At 39.4% G+C, this 24,542-nt stretch overlaps 1 protein-coding gene across 2 annotated transcripts in view; it reads left to right on the top strand.

Annotated features, from left to right (window-relative positions):
* The window catches only part of LOC108719236 (coiled-coil domain-containing protein 178), a 170,071-nt gene that overhangs the window by 102,982 nt on the left and 42,547 nt on the right, over positions 1 to 24,542 (top strand). For both annotated transcript variants that reach the window (XM_041566415.1, XM_018267969.2), the window contains exon 18: positions 17,492 to 17,641. In XM_041566415.1, coding sequence (XP_041422349.1) covers positions 17,492 to 17,641 — 150 coding nt within the window. The remainder of the gene's footprint in view (positions 1 to 17,491; positions 17,642 to 24,542) is intronic.

Here is a 24,542-nt window from a genome sequence, read left to right as displayed (position 1 = left end):
TTTAAGAAGCCCTATCTGAAACCTCATTACTACTGAGGCTGTTGATGTAGAATATGATTCCTACTGTTTTAATTTAATGACCCTGATATTTAAGCTATATGCAAAGGATTCAGTCCACTAAATGCCATTAGTCGATGTTGTGTGTGTGTGTGTGCAAACTTCAGTGCCTGCTATAAACATTAATAAACTTAAATTTATAAAATTAAAACACCACCAGAAACATACAAGATACTTCTATATCAACTGCAAAATTCTTGTATTCTGTGTTATTTTTGCTTTTTATTCAGTTATCCTCAGTAGAACCTACATCTTCAGAAACAGGTGACCTTTTATTTTTTATTGTGGGTAAAGTCATATTTTAACATTATTAACATTACAGAATGTGTTGGCTTCCTAGTAACATGTAGTAAAATTGTAGGCCACCATATTCATAGTAACCATACCTCAAATCATTATTATATAACTTGTATTACCTCCTGACATGTATGCTTTCAAGGCTTTTCTAGAGATGTATCAATTCTCCTCAATTAGCTGCCATGTACTATTAGATATAGTTCTAATATATTCCTCACTACTTCTTTCAGATTATCTCACAGTTTTGTAGCCTCTATGCAGATGTTTAAAATAAACCTCTTAGTGTACAACATGGCCTATGCTGAGTGAATTGTGAGGGCGATGATGTTCCTCCTTCATATCTGCCAGTATAAATCGAGATACGTCATTTACTGTAGCCACCAAAATGCCTTTGTACTGGCTTAATTTTATATCCAGCTATGCTCATGGAAATGAGATATGTAATGACTAAACCTTATGGCGATGCACTGTGCAACAATTGCTCAAATAGAAATTATTTGTGCCTACCACTGCCGCTACTTTGAAGCACCCGTGAAGCCAAGGTGAATTCGAAGACCTGGACTTAATATTTTCTCAAAGCATTAAATATTGTGCTCCTTTGTACTGCACACTGTGCCTTTCCACTTTCCAGGGTGTGCCAATGAAGGTGTAACCAGCACATGGTGCCGAGTGCAATGCACACAATCAGGATAGCTTCTCCACTAGCATATTATGTAATGGATCAGAACAGCTTCTTCAGCATACGTTGCTATGTGTTATTGCTGCTTTATTCTGCCAGGACCAGCTGTAATTGATCAACATTGCTTGGATTCTCTGCACCCTCATAATGAAACTGCTTGAATCTATCCCTCTGCAGGCATCTATAATAAAGCAACAATACATTTATACTTCTACACATGTAGCACTAGAAGCTTCTTTTTCCAAATAAATCCGCGTAGTATTTGTACACCTCCTGTAATTGATCAGAATCGTATCTCTCCACTAGTGCTCCCCTTTAATCAATACACTGATTATTTCCCACATAATGTATTTACTACTCCTCTCTACAGCTCCCCTTTTAGTGTATAAACATTGTTTAACCTCCAAAATGCATATACTTGGAGGCACATTTATCAAAGATCGAATTTCGAGTTCATGTGAATTCTTAATTACTCCCATAAACTCCCATGAACTCGAAATTCGATCAATTGAAATTTATTAAAACTAATTTTTAAAACTCAGGTGAATAAGATTACCCAAAATCTCAAATCGAATTCTAATCGATTTCTCCGAAAAAAACTTGAATGTCAGGAAGGCTGCAAACAACTCCAAATTGATCCCAGGATAGCTTCCATTGACTAAAACAGCAAAAAGCGCCAGTGTATGATAAATCTCGAAAATCAAATTAGAATTGAATTTTAACAATTCCCTAGTTGAATTTAACAGTTTTGGCCATAAAAAACTCGAAACTTGGATTTGAAATTCGAAATTTGTATTTTCACTTCGTCCCTTGATAAATCTGCCCCATAATGTCACATATGTCAAGATAGTAAGGGTCATTTACTTACAGCACCAAATGGGCCTGCACATATTTTCCACAGTCAGTTGCCCAAAAAAATCTTATTAATTAATGCATTGGCACATCTGTCTTTCTCCTGCCTCCTGTTCTGAATAGAGCATTGCTGCCCCTGTAGACGCAGGGGATCCTGGAGCTACCGCCACCTTCAAACCAGCTGGTAGCTTTAGGGTTCCCACAGAAGACTGCATAAATAAGACGCAGCACAGATGCGCAGTACACATCACTTTAACAGCAAATGCCAGAAATGATGTCTACAAAAATATTCAGCTCAATTGTGTCTGATCCACGTCAAAGAGTTTGAACATTTTTAATGCAATTGCATCAGATGCAACTCTCCCTTTGCTAATACATTGGAATTCAGAGAAAAATGCTACATTGTGGGTAAAAAACATGGTGATAATAATAATGACCCCTAGTATGTTAGTATGTGCGCAAAAACAGTCTTAATAGTTTATTTCACCACGAAAATGGTTTAACACAATGTAAAACTTCATCAGTAAAGGTAAATGGGGGGAAGAGAAGTGTGCAGAGTGCAAGTTTAGATGCAAATTGCCATTTTTTACCCACAATGCAATGTTCGTCCCCATCATTTCAGCGTAATTGTGACCATGTGGGGATTTGTACCCATCACAATTGCACCTGATGCTTTAAAAAGAAAGCAATATGTGCTCATGTGGTAACAAATAAGATTTAATTAATCAAGTCCGAGGGTTGAACTACACGGTGCGCAGTTGTCTAACATGTCGCTATGCGATGCCACGCATGCAACGTGTCGGATGTGCAGAAGATAATGATACTGAACAGGAAATCACACTCACAAACTACATATAGAAGCCACAAAATCCGTCTTCATCCGACAGTTGGATACATGTAGTTTGTGCGTGCGATTTCCCGTTCTGTGCCATTATCTTCTGCACATCCGGCAAGTTGCATGTGTGGCATCAGATAACAGTGCACCGTGTAGTTCAGCCCTCATACATGGTGCTATGATTTCTTATTACAAACATCATGATCAATAATTTGTATAAAACTTCATTTTTAACTGATTATCTAACTTGTTTTAGATGCAAAGCAAATCACGAGCATTGTTCTGATACAGTCCCGTCTTTGCTTCAGAAACAACAAAGAATATTATTGTAAAAGATGGTGCAAGAAAGTTTCTTTTTAGGTTTGTTTTGTTTAGTTTTGGGGGATCTTATTTTAGATGTAGTATTAGCAGATGGCATCTTGTAGGGGGTTCCACAATTTTTGTTATTTAGGACTTTACTAAACTGTGATTTTATCCTACGTGTGATTGGAACAGATGTGATCGTATCAGGGTTCCACTTCTTTCTGAGAAATAAAAAATGCAGTGATTTGCTGTACAGTGTGACTTTACTTTGTGTAGATTTGTCTACAAAGTCTTTTTTTTGTAAGGCAGAAAATACCCTCAAGCTCTAAACCATTATAACAGAGAGTTAATGTTTTATTCTGTATTAATCCCATTAAACCCTCTTAATATTAGAGCATGTGTTACTTTATAGCATTAACTAGTGTCTTGCACTTAACAGTATTTCCACAGTTTATGACACTGCTTACGGCATTAACTAACAGCTGTTTGAATTAAATGAGCACTTAAGGACCCTGTTCATTAACTCAAAAGTTTCATGTGTTTTTAATTCTTTATTCCAATTGTGTTATTGCCCAGCAAAAATAATGTTTGCCATGGCCACTTGTGGACTGTAATTGTCTTATAAGTATGTATTTTTAAATCTGTCAGTTTCTGAAAATTGTATATCCTGAACCTGTTTGCATCTTCATGGAAAGACAATTGCCAGTACAGCACAGCTTTCCAGACATCTTGTTATGGAAGTACTATTGTTCCTTATGCTTAAAACAGAATTAGACATTGAATTTAAATTCTTTGCTTAACACATTAACCACCAAGTGCTTTAATACAGTGTGTAAGACATCTGATAACATTGTTTGAAAAATACAACATTGCTTGCAAAATGGTGTTACTATAATTATAGTTTCATTATAAAGCACCAAGATTTTTAGCAAAGCTACACTAACCAGAAACAAACCAAAACAAAAAGCCAGACAGCCCTATGAAGAGAATTTGAGGCATTCTCTGAAATGGACAGAAACCTTGGGTTGCAGTGAATGTGACCATACTTTTACAGGTATGGGATCCATTATCTGGAAACCCATTATCCAGGAAGCTCAGCATTATGGGAAGGCCATCTCCCATAGACTCCATTATGATGAAATATGCTGCCATGTAGTAATTATCTGTATTCATTATTAATAAGCCTTATATTGTGACATTTCTATTCTATGTGTACTGTATATTTTGAGTCAGTCCCTAAGCTCAGTAAGTGAAAGCAGCACTGAGCATGTGCAGTGAATCAGCAGAAAAGAAGATGGGGAGCTACTGGGGCATCTTTGGAGACACAGATCTTTACTGCTAAATGGCTGTGGTTGCCTTGGGCTGTGTCACGATCGCCGCCCGGAGCAGTTCCAGGAGCTCCGGGCGGCGTGTCCTCCCCTGCCGGCGTCGCTCCCAAAATGGCGGCGCCCATGGCCGCCACGTGGGTAGCGGCGCTGGCGCGATGACGTCAGCGCGCCGACGTCGGCGCAAGGACGCCGATGACGTCACTATGGCGCCAAATTCAAATATAAAAACCCTGCCAAGACGCCAGAATGGCGCCCAAGTATAGGATTCGTTACTGTGTGTTTCCTGGGTTTCCTGTCTGCTATTTTGAGACTAATCTTGTTCCTGTTTGTTGCCTGACCTCTTGCCTGGACTTTGGACTTTGCTGATTATTCTGCCTGCCCTTGAACTCTTGCCTGGACTCTGATAAATCTTCTGGTTAACCCCTTTTGGACACCGCGACCTTGATTCCCTTGTGGGCTTCCTCCTTGATCCTGACAACCTCCCTGGTGGGAGCATCCTGGCTCCCTGACATTATACTTGGGCCATGGATCCCACTGAGGAAGCTCAGCCAGATTTCGGCAGGGCCTTTCGAGGTCTGCATACCCGCATGGAGGCGTACGAAGCTCGGCAAAATTATGTCGGACGCACGATGGAGGCGATTTTGGAAAAGTTATCCATGCTGACGCCGACTACTCCAACGCCGACAACTCCAACGCCGACAACTCCCAGGCTAGTTGCTGCCGACATGGCTACACAGTCCTCCACTTCTGGTCCACGTATTCCTGCACCGCCTCTCTACAGTGGCGACCCTCAAGCCTGTCGTGGTTTTGTGAATCAGTGCCAGATTTGGTTCACCCTGCAAAGGAGCGAGCAAAGGTTGGTTTTGTGATCACTCGTCTGGCAGGGAAAGCGCTCGAATGGGCATCTCCGCACTGGGAGAAGGAGTCTCCTTTAATTGACGATTCCAAAGCCTTTCTTCAAGAATTCCATACTGTGTTCGATGCTCCCGGGCGGGTGGCGACCGCTGCTTCTCGTCTGTTCCAGATCCGCCAAGGAAATCGCAGTGTAGCAGAATATGCCATTGAATTTCGTACTCTCGCTGCAGAGACTTGTTGGAACAACGATGCCTATCATGCTGCCTTCTACAATGGTCTCTCTATCCGCCTCAAAGATGACCTGGTCTCCCGTGAATTACCCACACTGTTTGAAGACCTCATTGCCTTGTCTGTTAAAGGACCAGTAACATCAAAAAATATTTTTAAAAAAATCGTTAGAAAACAACGAAAAAAAACACCATGACAAATTAAAATTTCAAAATTGCAAAGCCTTTATTAAGAAATAACTTACTGAAACTCCACTTCCTGTCCTCTTCTGAAACGGCGATATGGCGACCATCCATAGTGCGGTGCTGGATTTGTCCTCCCTGGCTAGCTCCCATAGGCTTCTGACAGCAGGAAGACGGTGCTGGAAAGCAGACAGCTGGATGAAGAGCTGAAGTGCCCGGTGTGCTCCCGGAACATCCTTGTGCAGAGCAGCGCGCCTCTGGGGAGATCTTGCACGGACTCCTACTAATCCAGCCCTGCAGCAGCAGGCGATTCTTAGCGAGTGCCCCAGGCGGGTGGCAGGGCACACAGACATCGCAGACATCCCCTCTGGCCGCATCTATCAGCACAGGAGCGTTACATCGCAGGAGCGTTACAAGCGGTGTGCGGCTGGTGCCGGCCGGTGTCTGTGTGAGGCGCAAGAGTGAGCGCACACTGACAGCCGCACACTTTTTTCACAGGCAGCAGCAGCACTCGGCCATTCTCATGCACGGATTGCATCGCGCCGCTGCTCGGAAGCCTCCTTAGTCCCGCTCTGGAGAGATGCTGCTGGGATTGTACCGGTTCCAAGTCGGAGCGATAGAGGCTGTCAGTGTGCGCTTACTCTTGCGCCTCACACAGACACCGGCCGGCACCAGCCGCACACCGCTTGTAACGCTCGTGCGATGTAACGCTCCTGTGCTGATAGATGCGCCCAGAGGGGATGTCTGCGATGTCTGTGTGCCCTGCCACCCGCCTGGGGCACTCGCTAAGAATCGCCTGCTGCTGCAGGGCTGGATTAGTAGGAGTCCGTGCAAGATCTCCCCAGAGGCGCGCTGCTCTGCACAAGGATGTTCCGGGAGCACACCGGGCACTTCAGCTCTTCATCCAGCCGTCTGCTTTCCAGCACCGTCTTCCTGCTGTCAGAAGCCTATGGGAGCTAGCCAGGGAGGACAAATCCAGCACCGCACTATGGATGGTCGCCATATCGCCGTTTCAGAAGAGGACAGGAAGTAGAGTTTCAGTAAGTTATTTCTTAATAAAGGCTTTGCAATTTTGAAATTTTAATTTGTCTTGGTGTTTTTTTCGTTGTTTTCTAACGAATTTTTTTAAAAAATTTTTTGATGTTACTGGTCCTTTAAGGTGGACACTAGTCAGAGAGAACATCAAGCTGATAGGGACGAGTCAAGAAATTTCAACCCATGTTGGCTTCTCGCTTTCAAAGACCTCTATTACCTCCTACCCCCCAGCAGCCTTCTGTTATTCCTCCGGAGGAACCTATGCAAGTCGGAAGAGCTCGTCTCTCTGAACAGGAGAAACTCCGGAGACGTACGGCTGGACTTTGTCTCTACTGTGGGGGTCAATCTCACTTTGCCAACTCCTGTCCTGTGAAGCCTCAGAGTTCCCCTCTTCAAGGTAACCTTGGAAAGACTCATGTAGGGGGTGTTACTCCCAAGTCACAAGAGAACTCTCACAGGTTTCTTCTGCCTTTACAGATCCGTCTGTCCACTAAGACCATTGTTGGCTCAGCTTTTATTGACTCTGGAGCTGCCGGAAATTTCATGGACGCTCTCTTTGCCAAGCATATGAATGTTCCCCTGTTTCCATTGACTCCTCCACTTCGAGTAACCGCCATTGATGACCGACCCCTTGAATCCGAGTTTATCTCTATGACGACTGGGGAATTGCCTGTGCAGGTTGGGACTTTACACAAAGAAAAGTTATCGTTCCTGATTATTTCCTGTCCTTCTGTTCCAGTCGTCTTGGGGCTTCCTTGGTTACGCCTGCATAACCCTATCATTGATTGGTCCTCGGGGCAGGTTTCCCGTTGGAGTCCATACTGCCAACAGCACTGCCTTCCTGCTGAACCCATCCAGAGGGTGAATATTTCTACGTCAGATTTGAAGACGCTTCCCTCCTTCTACAAGGAATTCTCTGATGTCTTCTGTAAAAAGTCTGCAGAATTTCTCCCTCCTCATCGTCTCTACGATTGTCCAGTTGATCTCCTGCCTGGAACCATGCCTCCTAGAGGTCGCACTTATCCTCTCTCCCCAGCAGAGACCGCTGCCATGAAGGTATATATCCAAGAAAATCTCCAGCAGGGGTTTATTCACCCTTCCACTTCTCCTGCAGGGGCTGGATTCTTCTTCGTGGAGAAGGATGGAGGCCTACATCTTTGTATTGACTACCGGGGTCATAATAAAATCACTGTTAAGAACCGGTATCCCTTGCCTCTGATCGCTGAACTTTTTGACCAACTGAAGGGGGCTAAAATCTTCTCTAAGTTGGATCTCCGTGGGGCGTACAACCTTATCCGCATCCGGGAAGGTGACGAATGGAAGACAGCATTCAACACTCGTGATGGGCACTATGAGTACCTCGTAATGCCCTTTGGTCTCTGCAATGCCCCCACTGTCTTTCAAGAATTCGTGAACGACATTTTCCGGGATCTCTTGGGAAAGTTTGTGGTCGTGTACCTAGATGACATCCTGATTTTCTCCAAGGACCTTGCAAGCCATCGCTCCCAGGTGAAGGAAGTACTCTCTCGTTTGAGGAAGAACTCTCTCTTTGCCAAACTGGAGAAGTGTGTGTTTGAAGTGTCCAAGATTCCTTTTCTGGGCTATATCATCTCCCCAGAGGGTTTCGAGATGGATCCTGTGAAAGTGTCTGCAATCCAAGAGTGGCCCCTACCGCTGAGCACTAAGGCAATCCAGAGATTCATTGGTTTTGCCAATTACTACCGGCAATTCATGAAGGGGTTCTCTTCTTGCATTGCTCCTATCCTGGCCCTCATCCGAAAAGGGGGTAAACCCAGCTTGTGGCCCCCATCTGCTATTGAAGCCTTTCAATCCCTGAAGGGTGCCTTCACTTCCGCTTCGGTTCTCCGCCATCCTGATCCGGAGTTACCTTTCTTCATTGAGGTGGATGCTTCTGAAGTTGTAGCTGGAGCTATCTTATCCCAAAGACATCCCTCTGATGGAAAGTTGCACCCATGTGCATATTTCTCTAAGAAGTTCTCTCCTGCCGAACATAATTATGATGTAGGAAATCGAGAACTCCTGGCTGTCAAGCTTGCCTTAGAAGAGTGGCGTCACCTCCTTGAAGGTTCCTTGATCCCAGTCACGATCTACACAGATCATAAGAATCTTGAGTTCATTCAATCCCTCAAGAGACTGAATCCCAGACAAGCAAGGTGGGCTCTCTTCTTCTCTCGATTTAACTTTGTCTTGACTTATCGCCCTGGCTCCAAGAATCGGAAAGCCGATGCTCTGTCTCGAAGTTTCACTCCGGTGGATCATTCTCCTGAAAGACAAGAGCCAATTATTCCTCCTGTCAAGATCATCGCTTCTTTGTACCCTCAATTTGCTGATCAAATTCTGGCTGGTCAATCTTCTGCCCCTCCTGATACCCCCATCGGAATGGCATATGTGCCTCCTGAACTTCGTCTGTCTATCCTGCAACAGACTCATAGCTCCAAACAAGCTGGACATCCTGGTCCTGCTAAAACTCTTGAACTTTTACCGCGTCTAGTCTGGTGGCCGACAATCCATAAAGATGTCAAAGACTTTGTTACTGCCTGTACCATTTGTGCCACTTCCAAGTCCAGCCATTCTCGCCCTAGCGGGTTACTACAGCCGTTGCCTGTCCCCTCTCGTCCTTGGACGCACTTGGCAATGGACTTCATAGTTGAACTTCCTCCCTCCAGTGGGAACACCGTGATCTGGGTTGTCATTGACCGCTTTAGCAAGATGGCCCACTTCATCCCTCTACGGAAGCTTCCATTTGCAGTAGAGTTGTCACAGTTGTTTATTCAGTTCATTTTTCGCCTGCATGGCTTCCCGGCCGAGATCGTTTCTGACAGAGGTTCCCAATTCACGGCAAAGTTCTGGCGTTCCCTGTGCAAAGATCTGGGTATTAATCTCCAGCTCTCCTCAGCTTATCATCCCCAGACAAATGGAGCGGCTGAACGAGTGAACCAAGCCTTGGAACAGTTCCTGAGGAACCATGTTTCCCTTTGTCAAGATGATTGGTCTGATCTCCTCCCGTGGGCGGAATTTGCTCATAACAATGCCTGCCACACTTCCACTGGAAGGTCTCCATTTATGTCGGTGTATGGTCAACATCCTCAAGCCTTCCCACAGGACTTTGTGTTGTCTGATGTTCCGGCCGCTGATGACCATGCAGCCCACATGTCTGCTATTTGGGCTGCAACCAAGTCGAACTTGGAGAAGAGCTCTCTGGTTCATAAGACGTTTGCAGATCGTAGACGTAGACCCTCTCCTCCCTACAAGGTCGGTGATAAAGTCTGGTTGTCTTCCAGGAACATTCGGTTGAAGGTGCCATCTCCTAATTTGGGTCCGAAGTTCGTAGGTCCATTCTCCATCTCTGAGGTGATCAATCCCGTGGCTGTCAGACTTCAGCTTCCTCCTGAGATGCGAATTCCCAACGTGTTTCATGTCTCCTTGGTGAAACCCGCTACCTCCAACCGCTTTTCTGTTGTCCAGCCTCCCCCTCCTACTGTCTCTGTGGATGGCCAACAAGACTATGAGGTGGAAAAGATCCTCCGACGTCGGCGCAAGGACGCCGATGACGTCACTATGGCGCCAAATTCAAATATAAAAACCCTACCAAGACGCCAGAATGGCGCCCAAGTATAGGATTCTTTACTGTGTGTTTCCTGGGTTTCCTGTCTGCTATTTTGAGACTAATCTTGTTCCTGTTTGTTGTCTGACCTCTTGCCTGGACTTTGGACTTTGCTGATTATTCTGCCTGCCCTTGAACTCTTGCCTGGACTCTGATAAATCTTCTGGTTAACCCCTTTTGGACACCGCGACCTTGATTCCCTTGTGGGCTTCCTCCTTGATCCTGACAACCTCCCTGGTGGGAGCATCCCGGCTCCCTGAAAGGCTGGTACAGGAGCCCAAAACATAATGTACAGCATGTCTCGCCTACTTCTTAGGCTTTAGTTCTCCTTTAAGGAAGATATTCTTGTGAATCCACATTCTTACTCTTACTTTTACAAAAATAAGGTAATTAGAAAAAGATAGCAGGGATTTTTTTACACAGAAATACATGAAAAAGACATCTATTAGACTGAAGGAAAGGCATTTTGACCTAAAGCAGCGTAAATGTTTCTTCACCATAAGGGTGTCTAATGTTCTGCCCTGTAAAGTTTTTATTGCAGATTCCCTTATTGCATTTATGTAAAGCATTCTGGTGCTGTATAAATAAATTATGATGATTTAAGAAGGACTTCAATGTCATCTTGAACAAGCAATATACCAAGTGCTATAGTTTGTGACTTGTCAGTATAAAAGTTGAGTATCCTATATAGAGACCAACAAACAGCCTCACATTCTGTCTTATAGCAAGAGAAGAAAAAAAAGAAAGTACTATGTATAGACAAATGTTTTAAACCAGCTTCCTCTGCAAATGAAAAGAACAGCTTTGGTGTACTTCTCTGCCTGAAGCCATCCACTTTAGATAGGGTAAAGATGTGGGCAGAGTTCAGCTTACTCTATCTATAATGAGAAGTCAGTGCAGTGAGAAAAACGTAGAACTTGTCGTAGCAAGCTGACTAGGAACAGGACAGCAACAGCAACATTAGAAACCATAACTCTGAGCATCAGAATAAGGAACTGACAACAAGAACAAAACAAGAATATATAGAATTTACAGCACACCCAAGAGCTTGCAATGGGTCAGATTCAACATGATAAGAAAACATATCTTTTAATTCAATTCCATATTTCCCCATTAGCTTATTTAGCATTTTCATTTGATAAACCACAAGACAAGTTTTTTAACATTGCATTTCATCGGGTCCAGTGAAACTTATGATGGGAAAGGTATGATGGAAGGTCTTAGGCAATGAGCTGCAACTATTAATAATGGGCAGTTTACATTAAAATGAACTGTTTGTATTCTAAAATAATTTACAATTTGACTTTTTATGGAAAAAAATGATTTGACTTTCTGCTCATTTCAGTTTCAGTAACTATTTGGTAACTTGAAAGGGTCATACCTAACCTAGCAACTAGGTTGCAGTTTGAATCAGAGATTGGTAAATGGAAAGAAATGGATCAAAAACTAAAGCGTAGCAATAAAAAGGAACAATTAACAAACATCTTAACATAGAGTCTAATTAGATGTTGTCGCATCAAAACATGTTGTAGACAGTTTCTTTAAGCAGTATAAAAGATGTGCATCATATAATCATCAGGGATATACAACATTTACAGTTGAAAACAAAAAGAAAAGGAAGGAAAATAAAGGGAAAAGTAAAGGAGAGCACTATAATGCAACACATTGCACCATCAGTATTCTATTACAGAAAATACATCAGGCTAAAGGATAAATGTCAATCCACGTTCCCCATATTCTTTCAAACTTATCATAAATATGCTTTATTACTGGAAAGGTTTATGTTAACCAAATTGATCCATTGGGAGACTGTGGGCGGATTAGGAAGAAGCCATAATACTACTTGTAGTATTGTGGGTTTTTTTCCGTACAACAGTAGTGATCTGCACAATAGGCGGGATTTATTTTGTTGTAGAATTTGCTCCATAATTCCAAATACAACAAAATTCAGGAAAAATAATTTGGGGATAGCAAGATTATCATTAAGAATTTTCATGATATCTTTCCAGTACTTTACAATTTGGGGTAAGACCATAGTAGATAGTGGATATCAGCTTGAAATTGCTGGCACTGGGGGACACGCTGAAGATCTATTGAGGTAAATCTTACCCATTAGGATTGGAGTATAATAAAATTGGTGTAAAATTTGAAGTTTATCAGTTTGTGGATATGAGGAAATAGTATGCAGAGTCTGTGGCCTCCTCCCAGTGTAAGGGTAGGGAGAGATTATTGCCATTTCTTAAATGCCTTATTGAAAGGGGGTGGAAGATAAAAATAGGGGCTTGATAAAAATACAAGTTTCTTTGGGCTGGGATTTCCCAATAGTACATAGATTTGTACCTTTATTATTTAGCTGCAGAACTGTCCCACCTGCATTCCTGATTCATCCCGGATGCAGAGAACCCAAACATGCTTCTACAAGCACTTATTTTGGGACACTTAGAATGACTTGCGCATAGCCCCTTACATAAACTCCCTCTTGTTCTGCAAACTCCCCACCATAGACCTATCCTCAGAGTTAGAAGCAGATGGGAATGAACTTGTACTTTGAGCTGTCTTCCATAATCCTGTATTCCCTCACTTGCTAAACACCATACAACCCCTTCTTAAAGCTATCTAATGTATCAGCCTGTAAGACTGATTCAGGGAGAGAATTCCACATCTTCACAGCTCTCAAAGTAAAAAACCCAACCCAAATATTTAGACTGAACCTCCTTTCTTCTATTCGGAATGGGGGACCTCATGTCAGCTGGAAGGGCCTACTGGTAAATAAAGCATTAGAGATCCCCTTATATATTTATACATAGTTATCATCCCCCTTAAGTGCCTCTTCTCCAGCTTGAACAACACCAACTTGACAAGTCTTTCCTCATGGCTAAGATTTTCTATACCTTTTATCATCTTAGTTGCCCTTCTCTGGACACTCTTTAACTCAATAATGTCTACTATTTCTGTTACTATATGGCACTTATACAGCACTGCATATCCATGTAGCACTTAAATAAAGTTATAAATACATTTGGTTTAAGGAGTTTCATGAACTTAAGTTCCCCTAAATGATAAGTTAGCTCAAGGTAAACAGAAAGAAAGTTTGTAGAATATAGTTACCAGTGATCGCGTAGATGAGATTACCTGTAATTACGTTCTGTTTAGGATGGTGGTAATCTCAAACTCCTGCTATAAAACCAAGGAGCACAGTAGTTTGTTGGAGGTAAGTATCACTTGTTAATTTGATCAAGGCTGAAGTTTATGAAGGATAAAGTAAACAATGCAAACTGCAGACACCATCAGTTTCCTATGGTCAGTGAAGTGTGGTTTGTTCCATTTACACTTCACAACAACATCTGATGGGCTTTGTCAGTGCTGCACAGAGTAATTAAACCTGAAATCAATAGCAGGCATTTGTCATGTTTACAGCCGCTCTTTCTGCTGGGTTAAACTCATCAGTTTAGTGCCGTTCTGTTTTACTGCTGAGACACGCTCCATTATTTCTTCAGGTACAGTTGAGATATTCAGTTACAGTACATGTCCAATAGTTTGAATACGTCAGTAAGATTAAAAGGGACAGGAAAAATTAACATTTATGTTTAATTTATTCCTCTTCATTCTTTAGGGCTTCATTTCCATCTTTCTTGACTCCTACTCTTTTATCAAAAGGCTAATGCCCCTTCTCTTCAAAATATATCTCATGTTTAAGATATCAAGGTGAAATCATTACAAAAAACAAAGACTAGAGCACACTCCAGGTCTCAGTGCGCAACTCCTTGTAATTTGCTTGGGGGAGTGAATTACAGGGTGTTTAACCTACTGAGTAACATACTATGGTGAGCCTCAGGCTGACAAGTTTATATATGATGGGTAAAACTATGTGTAATGTTTAGTTAATTAGATTAGTATTGGGAAAAAAGTTTAATATTCTTTTTTTTTTTAAAAAAAAGTTAGACTCTCTATCTCAGCATAATATATATATGTGTATATATATATATATATATATATATATATATATATATATATGTAATTCTTTTTGTATGCCTATCTACTTCCTTCAGACTTTTGTCTGTCTGTGTCAGATTAGATTTAATCACTATATAATATTGCTTTGTGACCCTGTAAGGAATACACTAATATGCAGTAAATATTCCCTTGTTTTATATATATTACTTTATATTGCAAATGCCATGCAATAGTACTGTGCAGTTTTCTGCTAGCCAAGTGACTCACTTCTGTATAACTAATTACTGTATCTGAAAAGTATTATTTGGCTTTATATTATATAGTTATGTCTGCAACTGTTGTTGTATAAAGGAAGACTGTAGAGTTGTTGAACAACACAACAATGGAATTTCAGATCACTGTCCTTTTTAATGGTGAGACTGAGCTAGACTTGAATGATATGAAGAAACAAGATGTAAATCAGAAATTAAGAAGCAGAAAAATGTCTTAAATTCAGAATTCAAGTATAATCATGTTTAGAAACACTAAACTTATGTAAACCATGTACATCTTTATTACTTATTAGTCAAAGCTTTACACCTTATTGCTATGCATTGTCTCATTTGACTTCAGAAAAGTCCATATTAAAATAAAAATCCTAACTTTTGTTGTCATATATTATAAGAACTTATTTTAAAGAACTTGTGCTGCTTTCCATTGATGCTTTATGTGAAATGGCAAAGCTTGGTATTGTATACCTAAGAAACTTTTAAGAATGGATGATCTGAGAATTATAAAGTAATAACTGCCAAAGGCCCATGCTCTTTAATATTTCCCCTTGACATTACATCTATTGATGACATTATCAAATATTGCAGTAGCAAATTGTGTAATCCTAAGAATATGTAAAAGTGAGCCTTGGCATTTGAATAAAATCTCTGGGTCAGGCACTTGTCTTCTTGTGTAAGGCCTACAACATGCGGAGATTTTGCTGTGGAAAGTCTCTAAATAGGCCTTGGTAATAACATCCCAGTTTCCTAGGCCAGTCTATGGAGAATAAAAATAATGGTATGTGCATAAAATATTAGTAAATGTCGTCCAAGATGCATCCAAATCTTACAACGCTATATGCTTGTGTACGCACTGAATCCATTTTAGGATACGGATATATTTAGATTTTGCTAAATATCTACTGAATCCAAATCCTAATTTGTATGTTTTGACATGAATAAAAGTTTTGCGTCATGTATGAACAAACAAAACCCATGACTTTAAGGGGATGGCCTCAGGTTTGGGTGATAAAAAAAAGAGAAAAAAAAATTTGGTAGAGATTTTAATCATACTCACGTTTTTCTAGTTTTCTTCAATTTTTCCCATATTTTTTTAAACAATAAAAAGCTTTTTTTTTTTAAAAAAAAACTGACTGTGGTATTGCATGCTCCTATTGAGAAGCACAGGTATGCTCAACTGCTATGTACATCATTTTTTATGTGTACATGTGTGTGAATATTACTGTTGCTTTCCCTGCTTTCCTGGGCATTCTATGATTTGAGTAATATCTGCCCATTTCATCAAGATTATGTTCATTTGTTATTGTTCTCATTGTTACCTTTTGATAAAACTGACTGATCTGTTTGTGAAGTGCATGTTGTACCTCACTTTGTTTCTAATAAAATTAATGATTGTCCTTGCTGTTGTTTGCACATAATAAATCTCCATACTTTACCACTGCTGTTTCCCCCTTCTTCTCTTGAAGTCATCTTTAGCAGTCTTTATTGCCTTCTGCCCAGCTCTTCAAAAACAAGTTGCTAACAAATACCATAAGGTAGCACTTGTGTACCAGATGAATTTAGCTTTGCATTTTCTACATCCTCCTTCAGGTGCCTTCTGCTAAGCTAGAGGGGGCTGTGATATATTAGGATGGTCTGATTTAATCAGGGGTAAAGCAATGAGGTTGTTGGTTGATTGGTGAAGTATAGAGCAGGATCAAGGCATGCTTGGGGCATGTTTGTGATGTGTGGGGGCAGGGGTATGACATCAAAAGTTTGTGACATCAAAGGCTGGATTTTTGATTGTGACATTCGTGAACCAAAAAGCCACAGGAAAAGCCAAACTGTTTGGTTCAAAAAGCAACCAGATAGCTGCTGAAGTTTCAAACTGCTGACCTTTACTAAAAATTTAACTTTTGACATTTAGTGGCATGATTATTATTTGTGGTGTGTGTTTCAGGGCTGGATTGTAGTAAAATGATGATGTCATAGAAAGAAGTGTATGTAGTGTCTGAGCAAAAAAATCCCTTGGAGGACAATATAAGGTCCATGGACCTCCAGTTGGAGTAAAATAGTAGTAAAATGATGATGTAATAGAAAGAAGTGTACGTAGTGTCTGAGCAAAAAAATCCCTTGGAGGACAATATAAGGTCCATGGGCCTCCAGTTGCACAGCTTAATACCTCCTGCTGGATGTCTGGTACAAACTGTTTACTTTTATATTAAAACAACCATGATTGCGCCTATTCATTTTGTACCATGCTTGTATACATATTTCTGGTCACGTGTCTCTAAAGCTTTGCAGCAAGACTCAAAGGAAATTATGGGACTCTTTTTATGCTTTTTTATGCTTTTAATAAGAAAATTGTACAGCCTTTTTCTTTGAGTACAGTGATTTCATTGAATTATAATGATATTATGTTCTGTAGATGATAAAAACCTCAAATTCTTTGCAATTTTATGTTGAGAGACACTATTGGACAATAAAATTGTTGCAGTGTTTCAGAGAGTGGAATCCCTTCCCCATCTTTACTTCTGAGAGACCCAGCTGAGAAATCTTCTAAGCATAAAACAACTTTTCCAGTCTTTTGTTGCCCCTGTCCCAACTTTTTGAAACATTATGAAATTATAAATAAACATATATTTTTCAAAAAGCAAAAACATGTTGCAGTCTAAATATTTGATATGTTGTCTTTGTACTATTTGCTATACAATATAGGGTTTAAATAATTTTCAAATCATTTTTTATTCACATTTTACACAATGTCCCAAGTTTTTAGGGTTGCAGTCTAATTTACATTCTCTTTTCATTTATATTTTACACAGTGTCCCAAGGTTTTTTGGAGTTTGGGCTGTAATCTAATTTAAATTATTTTTTCACTTACATTTCAAACATTGTCCCAAGTCTTTTGGATTTGAGGTTGTAATCGAATGTACTAAATGTATTTAATAAGTAAACTAAACATTATATTATATCTCATTTTGTGTATTTTTTATTCTAACTTTGCATTTAGGCTTTGCTTGAGGCTTCAATTCAAGAGAACGTAAAACTGGCTAAAGAATATCAGACACTACAAATGCATTCATTGAATGAGAAAGATAAACTAATGGTCGCCTATGACAAACGACTAAAAATGGAAGCCTCCTTGCGAGACTACTTACAGGTAATTGTAGGCTTTATTTATATTTTCAAGCATTTCAAGAGTTTGAATTGGGAGTTTTAGATATAGCTGGGCTTATTTATAGTGATGGGTGAATCTGACCTGTTTTGCTGTGCCAAAATTTGTGAAACAGCAAAAGGAGAGCAGATAAGCAGAAGGAACAGTGGGAATTTGAATAAGGTTAGAATGGTTAGCAGCATAAGTGGGTTTGAACAGAGAGGTCCATAACTTGGCTGATGGCAGATAGGTACAGTATATGGCAGGGAACCGGATTAGGAGAGATATCGCCTGCAGCAAGTAATAGTAGAAGAGAGAGTGAGAGCAGGTGGGAGAAAGATTTCAATTCCTATGCCTATGTGAAGTGGAAATTGGAGGTGTTAGATCTTTCAGAAAGCAATGTAAGGTATAGGAGCTCGATTGTGTGGAATGGAGCAGAGAGGGAGATATTATGATAGAATGGGGACAATCAGCTGGAAGGGTAAAGAAAGAAGCTACATTTGGAAGCATAACAATTAATGACACCATTAAAAAGACTAGAGACATTCTGTCAATAGATCTTGAAGTTTATAAAATTGTTTGCTTTGTTCTGATGTATGTATTATTGTATTTAGATCTATTATTATATATGACTACTTTGTGCATAGCACTGTGCACGTTTACAATACAGTAATAGTAACGGGGACAAACAATGCAAAAATAAAGATAAACATTTACTAAAGTATATACAGTAACAAGTTAGAGACACAGAAGGAAGGAGGTTCTTGCCCCCTGTAGCTTACAGTCTCCTATACACTTAAGCTGATTTTGTCCAGGCATGTATAATCACATGGGGTCAGTTTCAGCACACCAACCTGCAGTCCTGTCAAATTGTGTTGTCTATACTGAATATGTTACCTGCTGCTTCACCTATAGAGAGAGGAGCAGCCACACTCATTTCTACTTATCTAGGGATTCAAAACTGAGGCAAAGTATAGCGTACAAAAAACAGTACTGGTTGTGCGTTTGAGGGGCAACTCTTTGTGTTCTGGGCCTGAAGTACAAAGGGCTTCACCTCAGCCTGTAAGAAGAGCTGAATCCAGGAGGTGGGTGGCTTACGGATGGTCTAGTAATGATCCCTAGCTTTCCCATTATTCAGGAAACTCAAGAGGGGAGTGCTGGATGATGCATGGTGCTAAAGTACTCTATACCTAACACCTACTTTTAACCTACTCGCAGCTTGCATCTTCCAGTGGTGCAGGCACACTGATTTTTTTTTGGAAAAAAAATGATATAGTATCCTTTGGCCTATGAGCTGATGAATTTGATGCAAAAAAAAAGGAAAACTTGTGTTCACCATTAAAAATGTTATACCATTGGATGGGGGTGCAATAAGGGTTTGAGCACAAAATTCATGAAAAGACAAGAGGTCCTCTGTACTTTTCAATTACCAACATATTAAGGACATTAAGACATTTTGTTCATAGCGATACTAAAAATGCCCTCCCCTTTAAACAAAACGGGAATTGTTTGTCCACGTTTTGCAATATATTTAAGGAATGGATACCTTGAACAGAAGGCAAGTATATTTCCAGCTTCATTTGACTCCTGAACATCACAATCTTATTGGGCATGGGGATTCAGAGATCTTCTTTGGCACATTTCTAAGGGGACCATTTACTAACAATTGAATTTCCATGAATCTCTAAAACTTTGTGGTTTTCCTATTTTTTTTTTAAAAAGCTCTAAAAACTAGATTTATTAAGTGTAAAAACCACGAAAACTACTAACACAAAACTTTTCCAAATAAAAGTTGTAGAGATCCTATAGAAGTCAATGGGAGCTGTGCTGATCCTATTGGACCATTTTAAATCAATTAGGACTTTTAGGTGTTTTTGTAATTTTTTTCTAAAGGAATTTTTGAGTTTTTGAAGGTATTTGTATTTTTAAGAGCATCATTCAGCATAATTTTCCATTCATACTTTTTTAATTTGTTTTTTTAAGACATTCGTAATTTTATAGACATTCTTTAATTTTAAAGACAATCTTTAAAGACATTCGTAATTTTAGAGTTTGTGAGTTTTTAGTTGTGGTTTCAAAAACCTCGAAAAACAACTAAAATCCAACCTTTGTTAAATAGTAGGGATGCACCGAATCCAGGATTCAGTTCGGGATTCGGCCAGGATTTGGCCTTTTTCAGCAGGATTCGGATTCGGCCGAATCCTTCTGTCCGGCCAAACCGAATCCAAATCCTAATTTGCATATGCAAATTAGTGGCGGGAGGGAAATCACATGACTTTTTGTCACAAAACAAGGAATTAAAAAATGTTTTTCCCTTCCCACCCTTAATTTGCATATGCAAATTAGGATTTGGTTCGGTATTCGGCCGAATCCTTCATGAAGGATTCGGGGGTTCGGCCGAATCCAAAATAGTGGATTCGGTGCATCCCTATTAAATAGGCCTCTTAGACTTTAAAATTTGTTTCCAAATTAACAAAACGAACAGAAGCTTAGCAAAACATAGGAAGCAAATCCATTGTTATAAAGTATCTCATTTTATGAAAAATGTATAATTCCTTTTATCAATTACTTATTTTAGAAGCAGTAACTGCAATAGAAAGACTGCAAAACTGAGTGACATATCACTTTGCTCCCCTGTGCCCCTTGTACTTTATATATAAAGGACTTATTTTACAAGAATGAAATACGTTATGAACATATTCTGGAATCTCTGTTTCATAATAACAAATGGTTTAAAAGTAAAACAAGAAAAGTGAAGAAAGAGAAAATGGCAGTTTTATCAAGTATGCTACAGCAATCTTTCTATTTCTAATATGAAACTATAGTAAGGATCATTGCACTAATGCAAGAGGATTTGTGATAATGTTGCAGAAATTTTTACTGTCAAAACGGAACTGCAGTGTAATGACTTCTGTTATCATGGCTTCTAATAACTATTCAGCACAAATTGACCCCACATATGTTAAAATGATATACTGTCAGGCACATATTAAGATAAAGGAGACAGAAAATACCTCAGGAATATATCGCTGTATACACCTGTCTGTGTGCATTGATATATACTGTATGTAGAAATGAGTGGTACTCTGTGTATGTGTGTGTGTATAAGGTATTAGCCCAGGTGGTCTCTGTCTGGGAAAGGCAGTTGTTGCACCTAAAGGCAGCAATCAGTTAAAATAGCAACATGCACTGAAACTTAACACAGCATGTTTTATTCTTAAAACACTTGTATCAAAAAGGTTGCAGATTATATATTATAAATCAGGTTATCCTATGTCTATGTCGCTCTTACTTTAATATCAAGGTACACCTAAACACTGTATTACCTGCTCTTCCCACATGCTCTTCCCATATACCATAAGAACTCCTGTCCTATCTTATGACTTTCTGTAGACCCATACAACACCAGAGTGCAGCCCTAGTTATCTGCCAAAAAAATCATTGTTAAAAATCATTATTCGGAAAGCTCCAAATTATGGGATGGCCATCTCCCATAGATCAGATTGAGTTACATCCCATTTTTTTTCACTTGTGTGTAAATCTGATCGATGAAACATGATTTTGAATGTTTGTCTACTAAAAATACATACTGTAAAGGAAAGATATATATATATATATATATATATATATATATATATATATTTTTTTTTTTTTTTTATATATATATATATATATTTTTTTTTTCTTTTTTCTTCTTCTTGAAAAAGGCCCTAATGAGGGCCGAAACGTCGGATAAGCATAAATAAACACATTGATTGTTCACAGAAATGGAGTGCTGGTCCTTCTATTAACTTATTTATATATCATTATATGGTAAAGGGTCACTTGCATATGAAATAAGATGGAACTGTTTCTTGTAGGATAATGTATAATTCATTTCCCCCTGGTTTGAAATTTCCATGCTAGTGGAAAAAGTAAACATATGCTCCCAACCCCCCCCCCCGCACCCCAAAAAAATAAGGCACTTGAGAAAAACAGAGTTTGTGAAGGGTGTTTGAATTCAGTCCATGAAACCAAGGGGCCCATTTACTAAGGGTCGAAGTGAATTTTTGAATTCAAAAACTTCAAATTTCGAAGTAATTTTTGGGTACTTCGACCATCGAATAGGCCTAAATTCGATTCGAATTGAAAATACTTCACAAATTCGACCATTCGAAAATTGAAGTACTTTTGATTTCGAATTCGACCCTTCGCCATCTTAAACCTGCCGAATTGCTGTTTAGCCTATGGGGGACCTCCTATAACGTTTCTGCGTGTTTGGCTTAAGTTTTGAGTAGTCAAAGTATTTTTTTGTAAAATCGTTCGAATCCCAGTGAAAAAATATGTGGCACCTCTTAGCAACCAAATCACATTTCTCTTTATTTTAGATAATTAAACTTGAAATGACCAAAAAATATATGCTTCTTTCCTTCCACATATGGGATCTATTACTTGGAAATCTTGGAGTACAGAAATGTTCTTTCCCATTGTGTCCTTTTAAAAGGAGAAGGAATGTCATCCTGCACTTGGGGGTGCCAAATGTTAGGCACCCCCAAGTGATTGCATTGACTTACCTGAAACCCCAGGCCGGTGCTCCTATCAGCAGAAGACTGCACCAGCCCCGGTTATACAAGTGAGCACCACGGAGTGATCATCTTCCGTCTTCTTCTTGCTTCAAATTTCCCGGGGCACATGAGCAGCCACACGAAGAAAGAGGAAGACGGAAGAGGATCGCTCCGTGGTGCTCACTGGTATAACCCTGGGCTGGTGTAGTTTTCTGCTGATAGGAGCAGATTAGGTTACTGGTAAGTAAATACAATCACTTAAGTGTACCTAACGTTTGGCACTCCAAAGTGCAGGATGACTTTCCTTCTCCTTTAAAGACAATATTCTTCAGTTTGACTGACTTACTTTTTCCCTGTAATAAAGAGACAATACATTGGCTTATAACTAAGCATATTTAGCTGTTGGTAGCAAAATATTGTAATTTTAAAGGTTTAAATAGGTGTTTAAGAAGATTCTAGGTACAGTTTTTTATATTATGGAAAGCCCATTCTCCAAAAAATACTGGTCCAAAGCATTTCAGATAACAGATTTCATACCTGCAATATTTGAAATAGGGGGTACTATGAAACTTCTCTTAGCCTTTAGAATTTACATATTAAATTACAGCCCTCTCCACCCCCTTCCATTTACCCACCAGGTTCTTAGGTGTGTTCTGCTACGGTGTGCCGTGTACTCTATGCACATGTTGAATGTGATATATCATTTACATCACTGAAGGTTTAATTTGTTGTTTTATTTTTTTATTATCTTAATAATAATGTCAGCAGAAAATCATATAAAATCATATATATATTTATATATACAGTATATATAGCTATATAGATATTAAGGGAGAGAGAACCTGATATGCCACCTTTTCAATTAGAAGTTCTCCTTGCTGAAACTGAATAGCAATCTTCAAATTACCCCTTTGTTTACTAATTTTTTGCATTCCGTCTAATAATATTTCTTGTTTCTCTAGTTCTAGTATAGATGAAACTATCTGAAAAGATTTGCTATTAGCTTCTTTTTCTATAAAAAAAAATTAAATTTCAGGATAATCCTACCTCCAGAGCTTATTCTGTTCCTGGCCATTGACTGTGACAGTGAAAGGCTCATCTGAAAGCATTGGAGCATCCAATCTAAAAGCATAAAACATATTACATTTCATGAAAAAGCTAATTCAGATTGTTTAATTCTAGTAATATTGCCTCTGTCACCTTCAAAATCAAAATGTTCTTTCCTGTTATTATAAGGAAAACAACCAAATTGCTAGAAAACCCATTTGAATATACAGCTGCCTTATGTTGCATACTAATTTGAGCAAAATGCTCCTTCTTTCTCAGCAAGCACTGTTGAATGCACCATATTTTTATGCATTATAATTATACTGTGTTTGGTACTGGGCAGTACTTATCAGACACTTATCAGAATCAAACCAGTATTTGTGGGCTTCTACCAGATCTCATCGGATCAATAGATAAGTATCTATAGATAAGATCAATAGATAAGTATTATTTTAAAAAAATTGGATTATTTGAATAAAATGAAGCCTATGAGAAACAGACAGCCTTTCCGTATTTCAGGACTTTTCAGAACGGGTTTTTAGATAACGGATCCCATACCTGTACAAGGAAGTATTACATTGATGCATGTTGTATAAATAAAATGTGCATGTTTCACGAGACCCTAAAATGCAGAAGTATAATTGTACATCGCCATGGTTGCAGTTCCTCCTGATGTGTCTGAAATCATTCTTACACATTGCTGATCTCCCCTGTATTAGACATATAGGGCAAGATTCAATTCAATGAAAAAAACATATTTTACTGTTTACGTATAATCTTGAAGCCTATGGGAACATCTGGAATTGAATTAGGAGTAAGGCTCCTAGGAGTATGTCCTTAAATTAACATTTGGCCCATATTACATTAAGGGCAGATTTATTAAAGGTGGAGTTGTGTTTTCCCAGAAAATTCCAGTTTTCCGAGAGTTTGAGTTTTCAACCGAAAACATGAGTTCCTATCGATGATGACTCTTGGATTATCACTTTGTATCTTCTAGTCAAGTTCAACAACAGGCTGGGCAGTCTAACTGGAGCCCATGTTCCAGGACAATCTGTGGTTTGTGGAAAAATTTATAAAATATTGGGGCCATATGGGACCATATTCCGACTGTTATCCAGTGGCACTGGTATAGAGAGTAGAAAAATTGTACTGGCAACTTATGATGAAAAATATCAGTGATTAGAGAAGGTAGCACACAGATAGGCAAGCAATATAAAGTTTAGCGGTCAGGAAACGGCCAGGGCCAGTACTACAGAATAAATGTCAGTACATGGGATCCCAGGAACTGTAATACACCTAGAGACATGAGACCACAA

The sequence above is a fragment of the Xenopus laevis genome, chromosome 6L (genome assembly GCF_017654675.1).
Source record: "Xenopus laevis strain J_2021 chromosome 6L, Xenopus_laevis_v10.1, whole genome shotgun sequence".
Classification (NCBI taxonomy): domain Eukaryota; kingdom Metazoa; phylum Chordata; class Amphibia; order Anura; family Pipidae; genus Xenopus; species Xenopus laevis.
The sequence above is the reverse complement of the archived record's forward strand: the minus strand, read 5'-3'. Positions and strand labels throughout refer to the sequence as shown.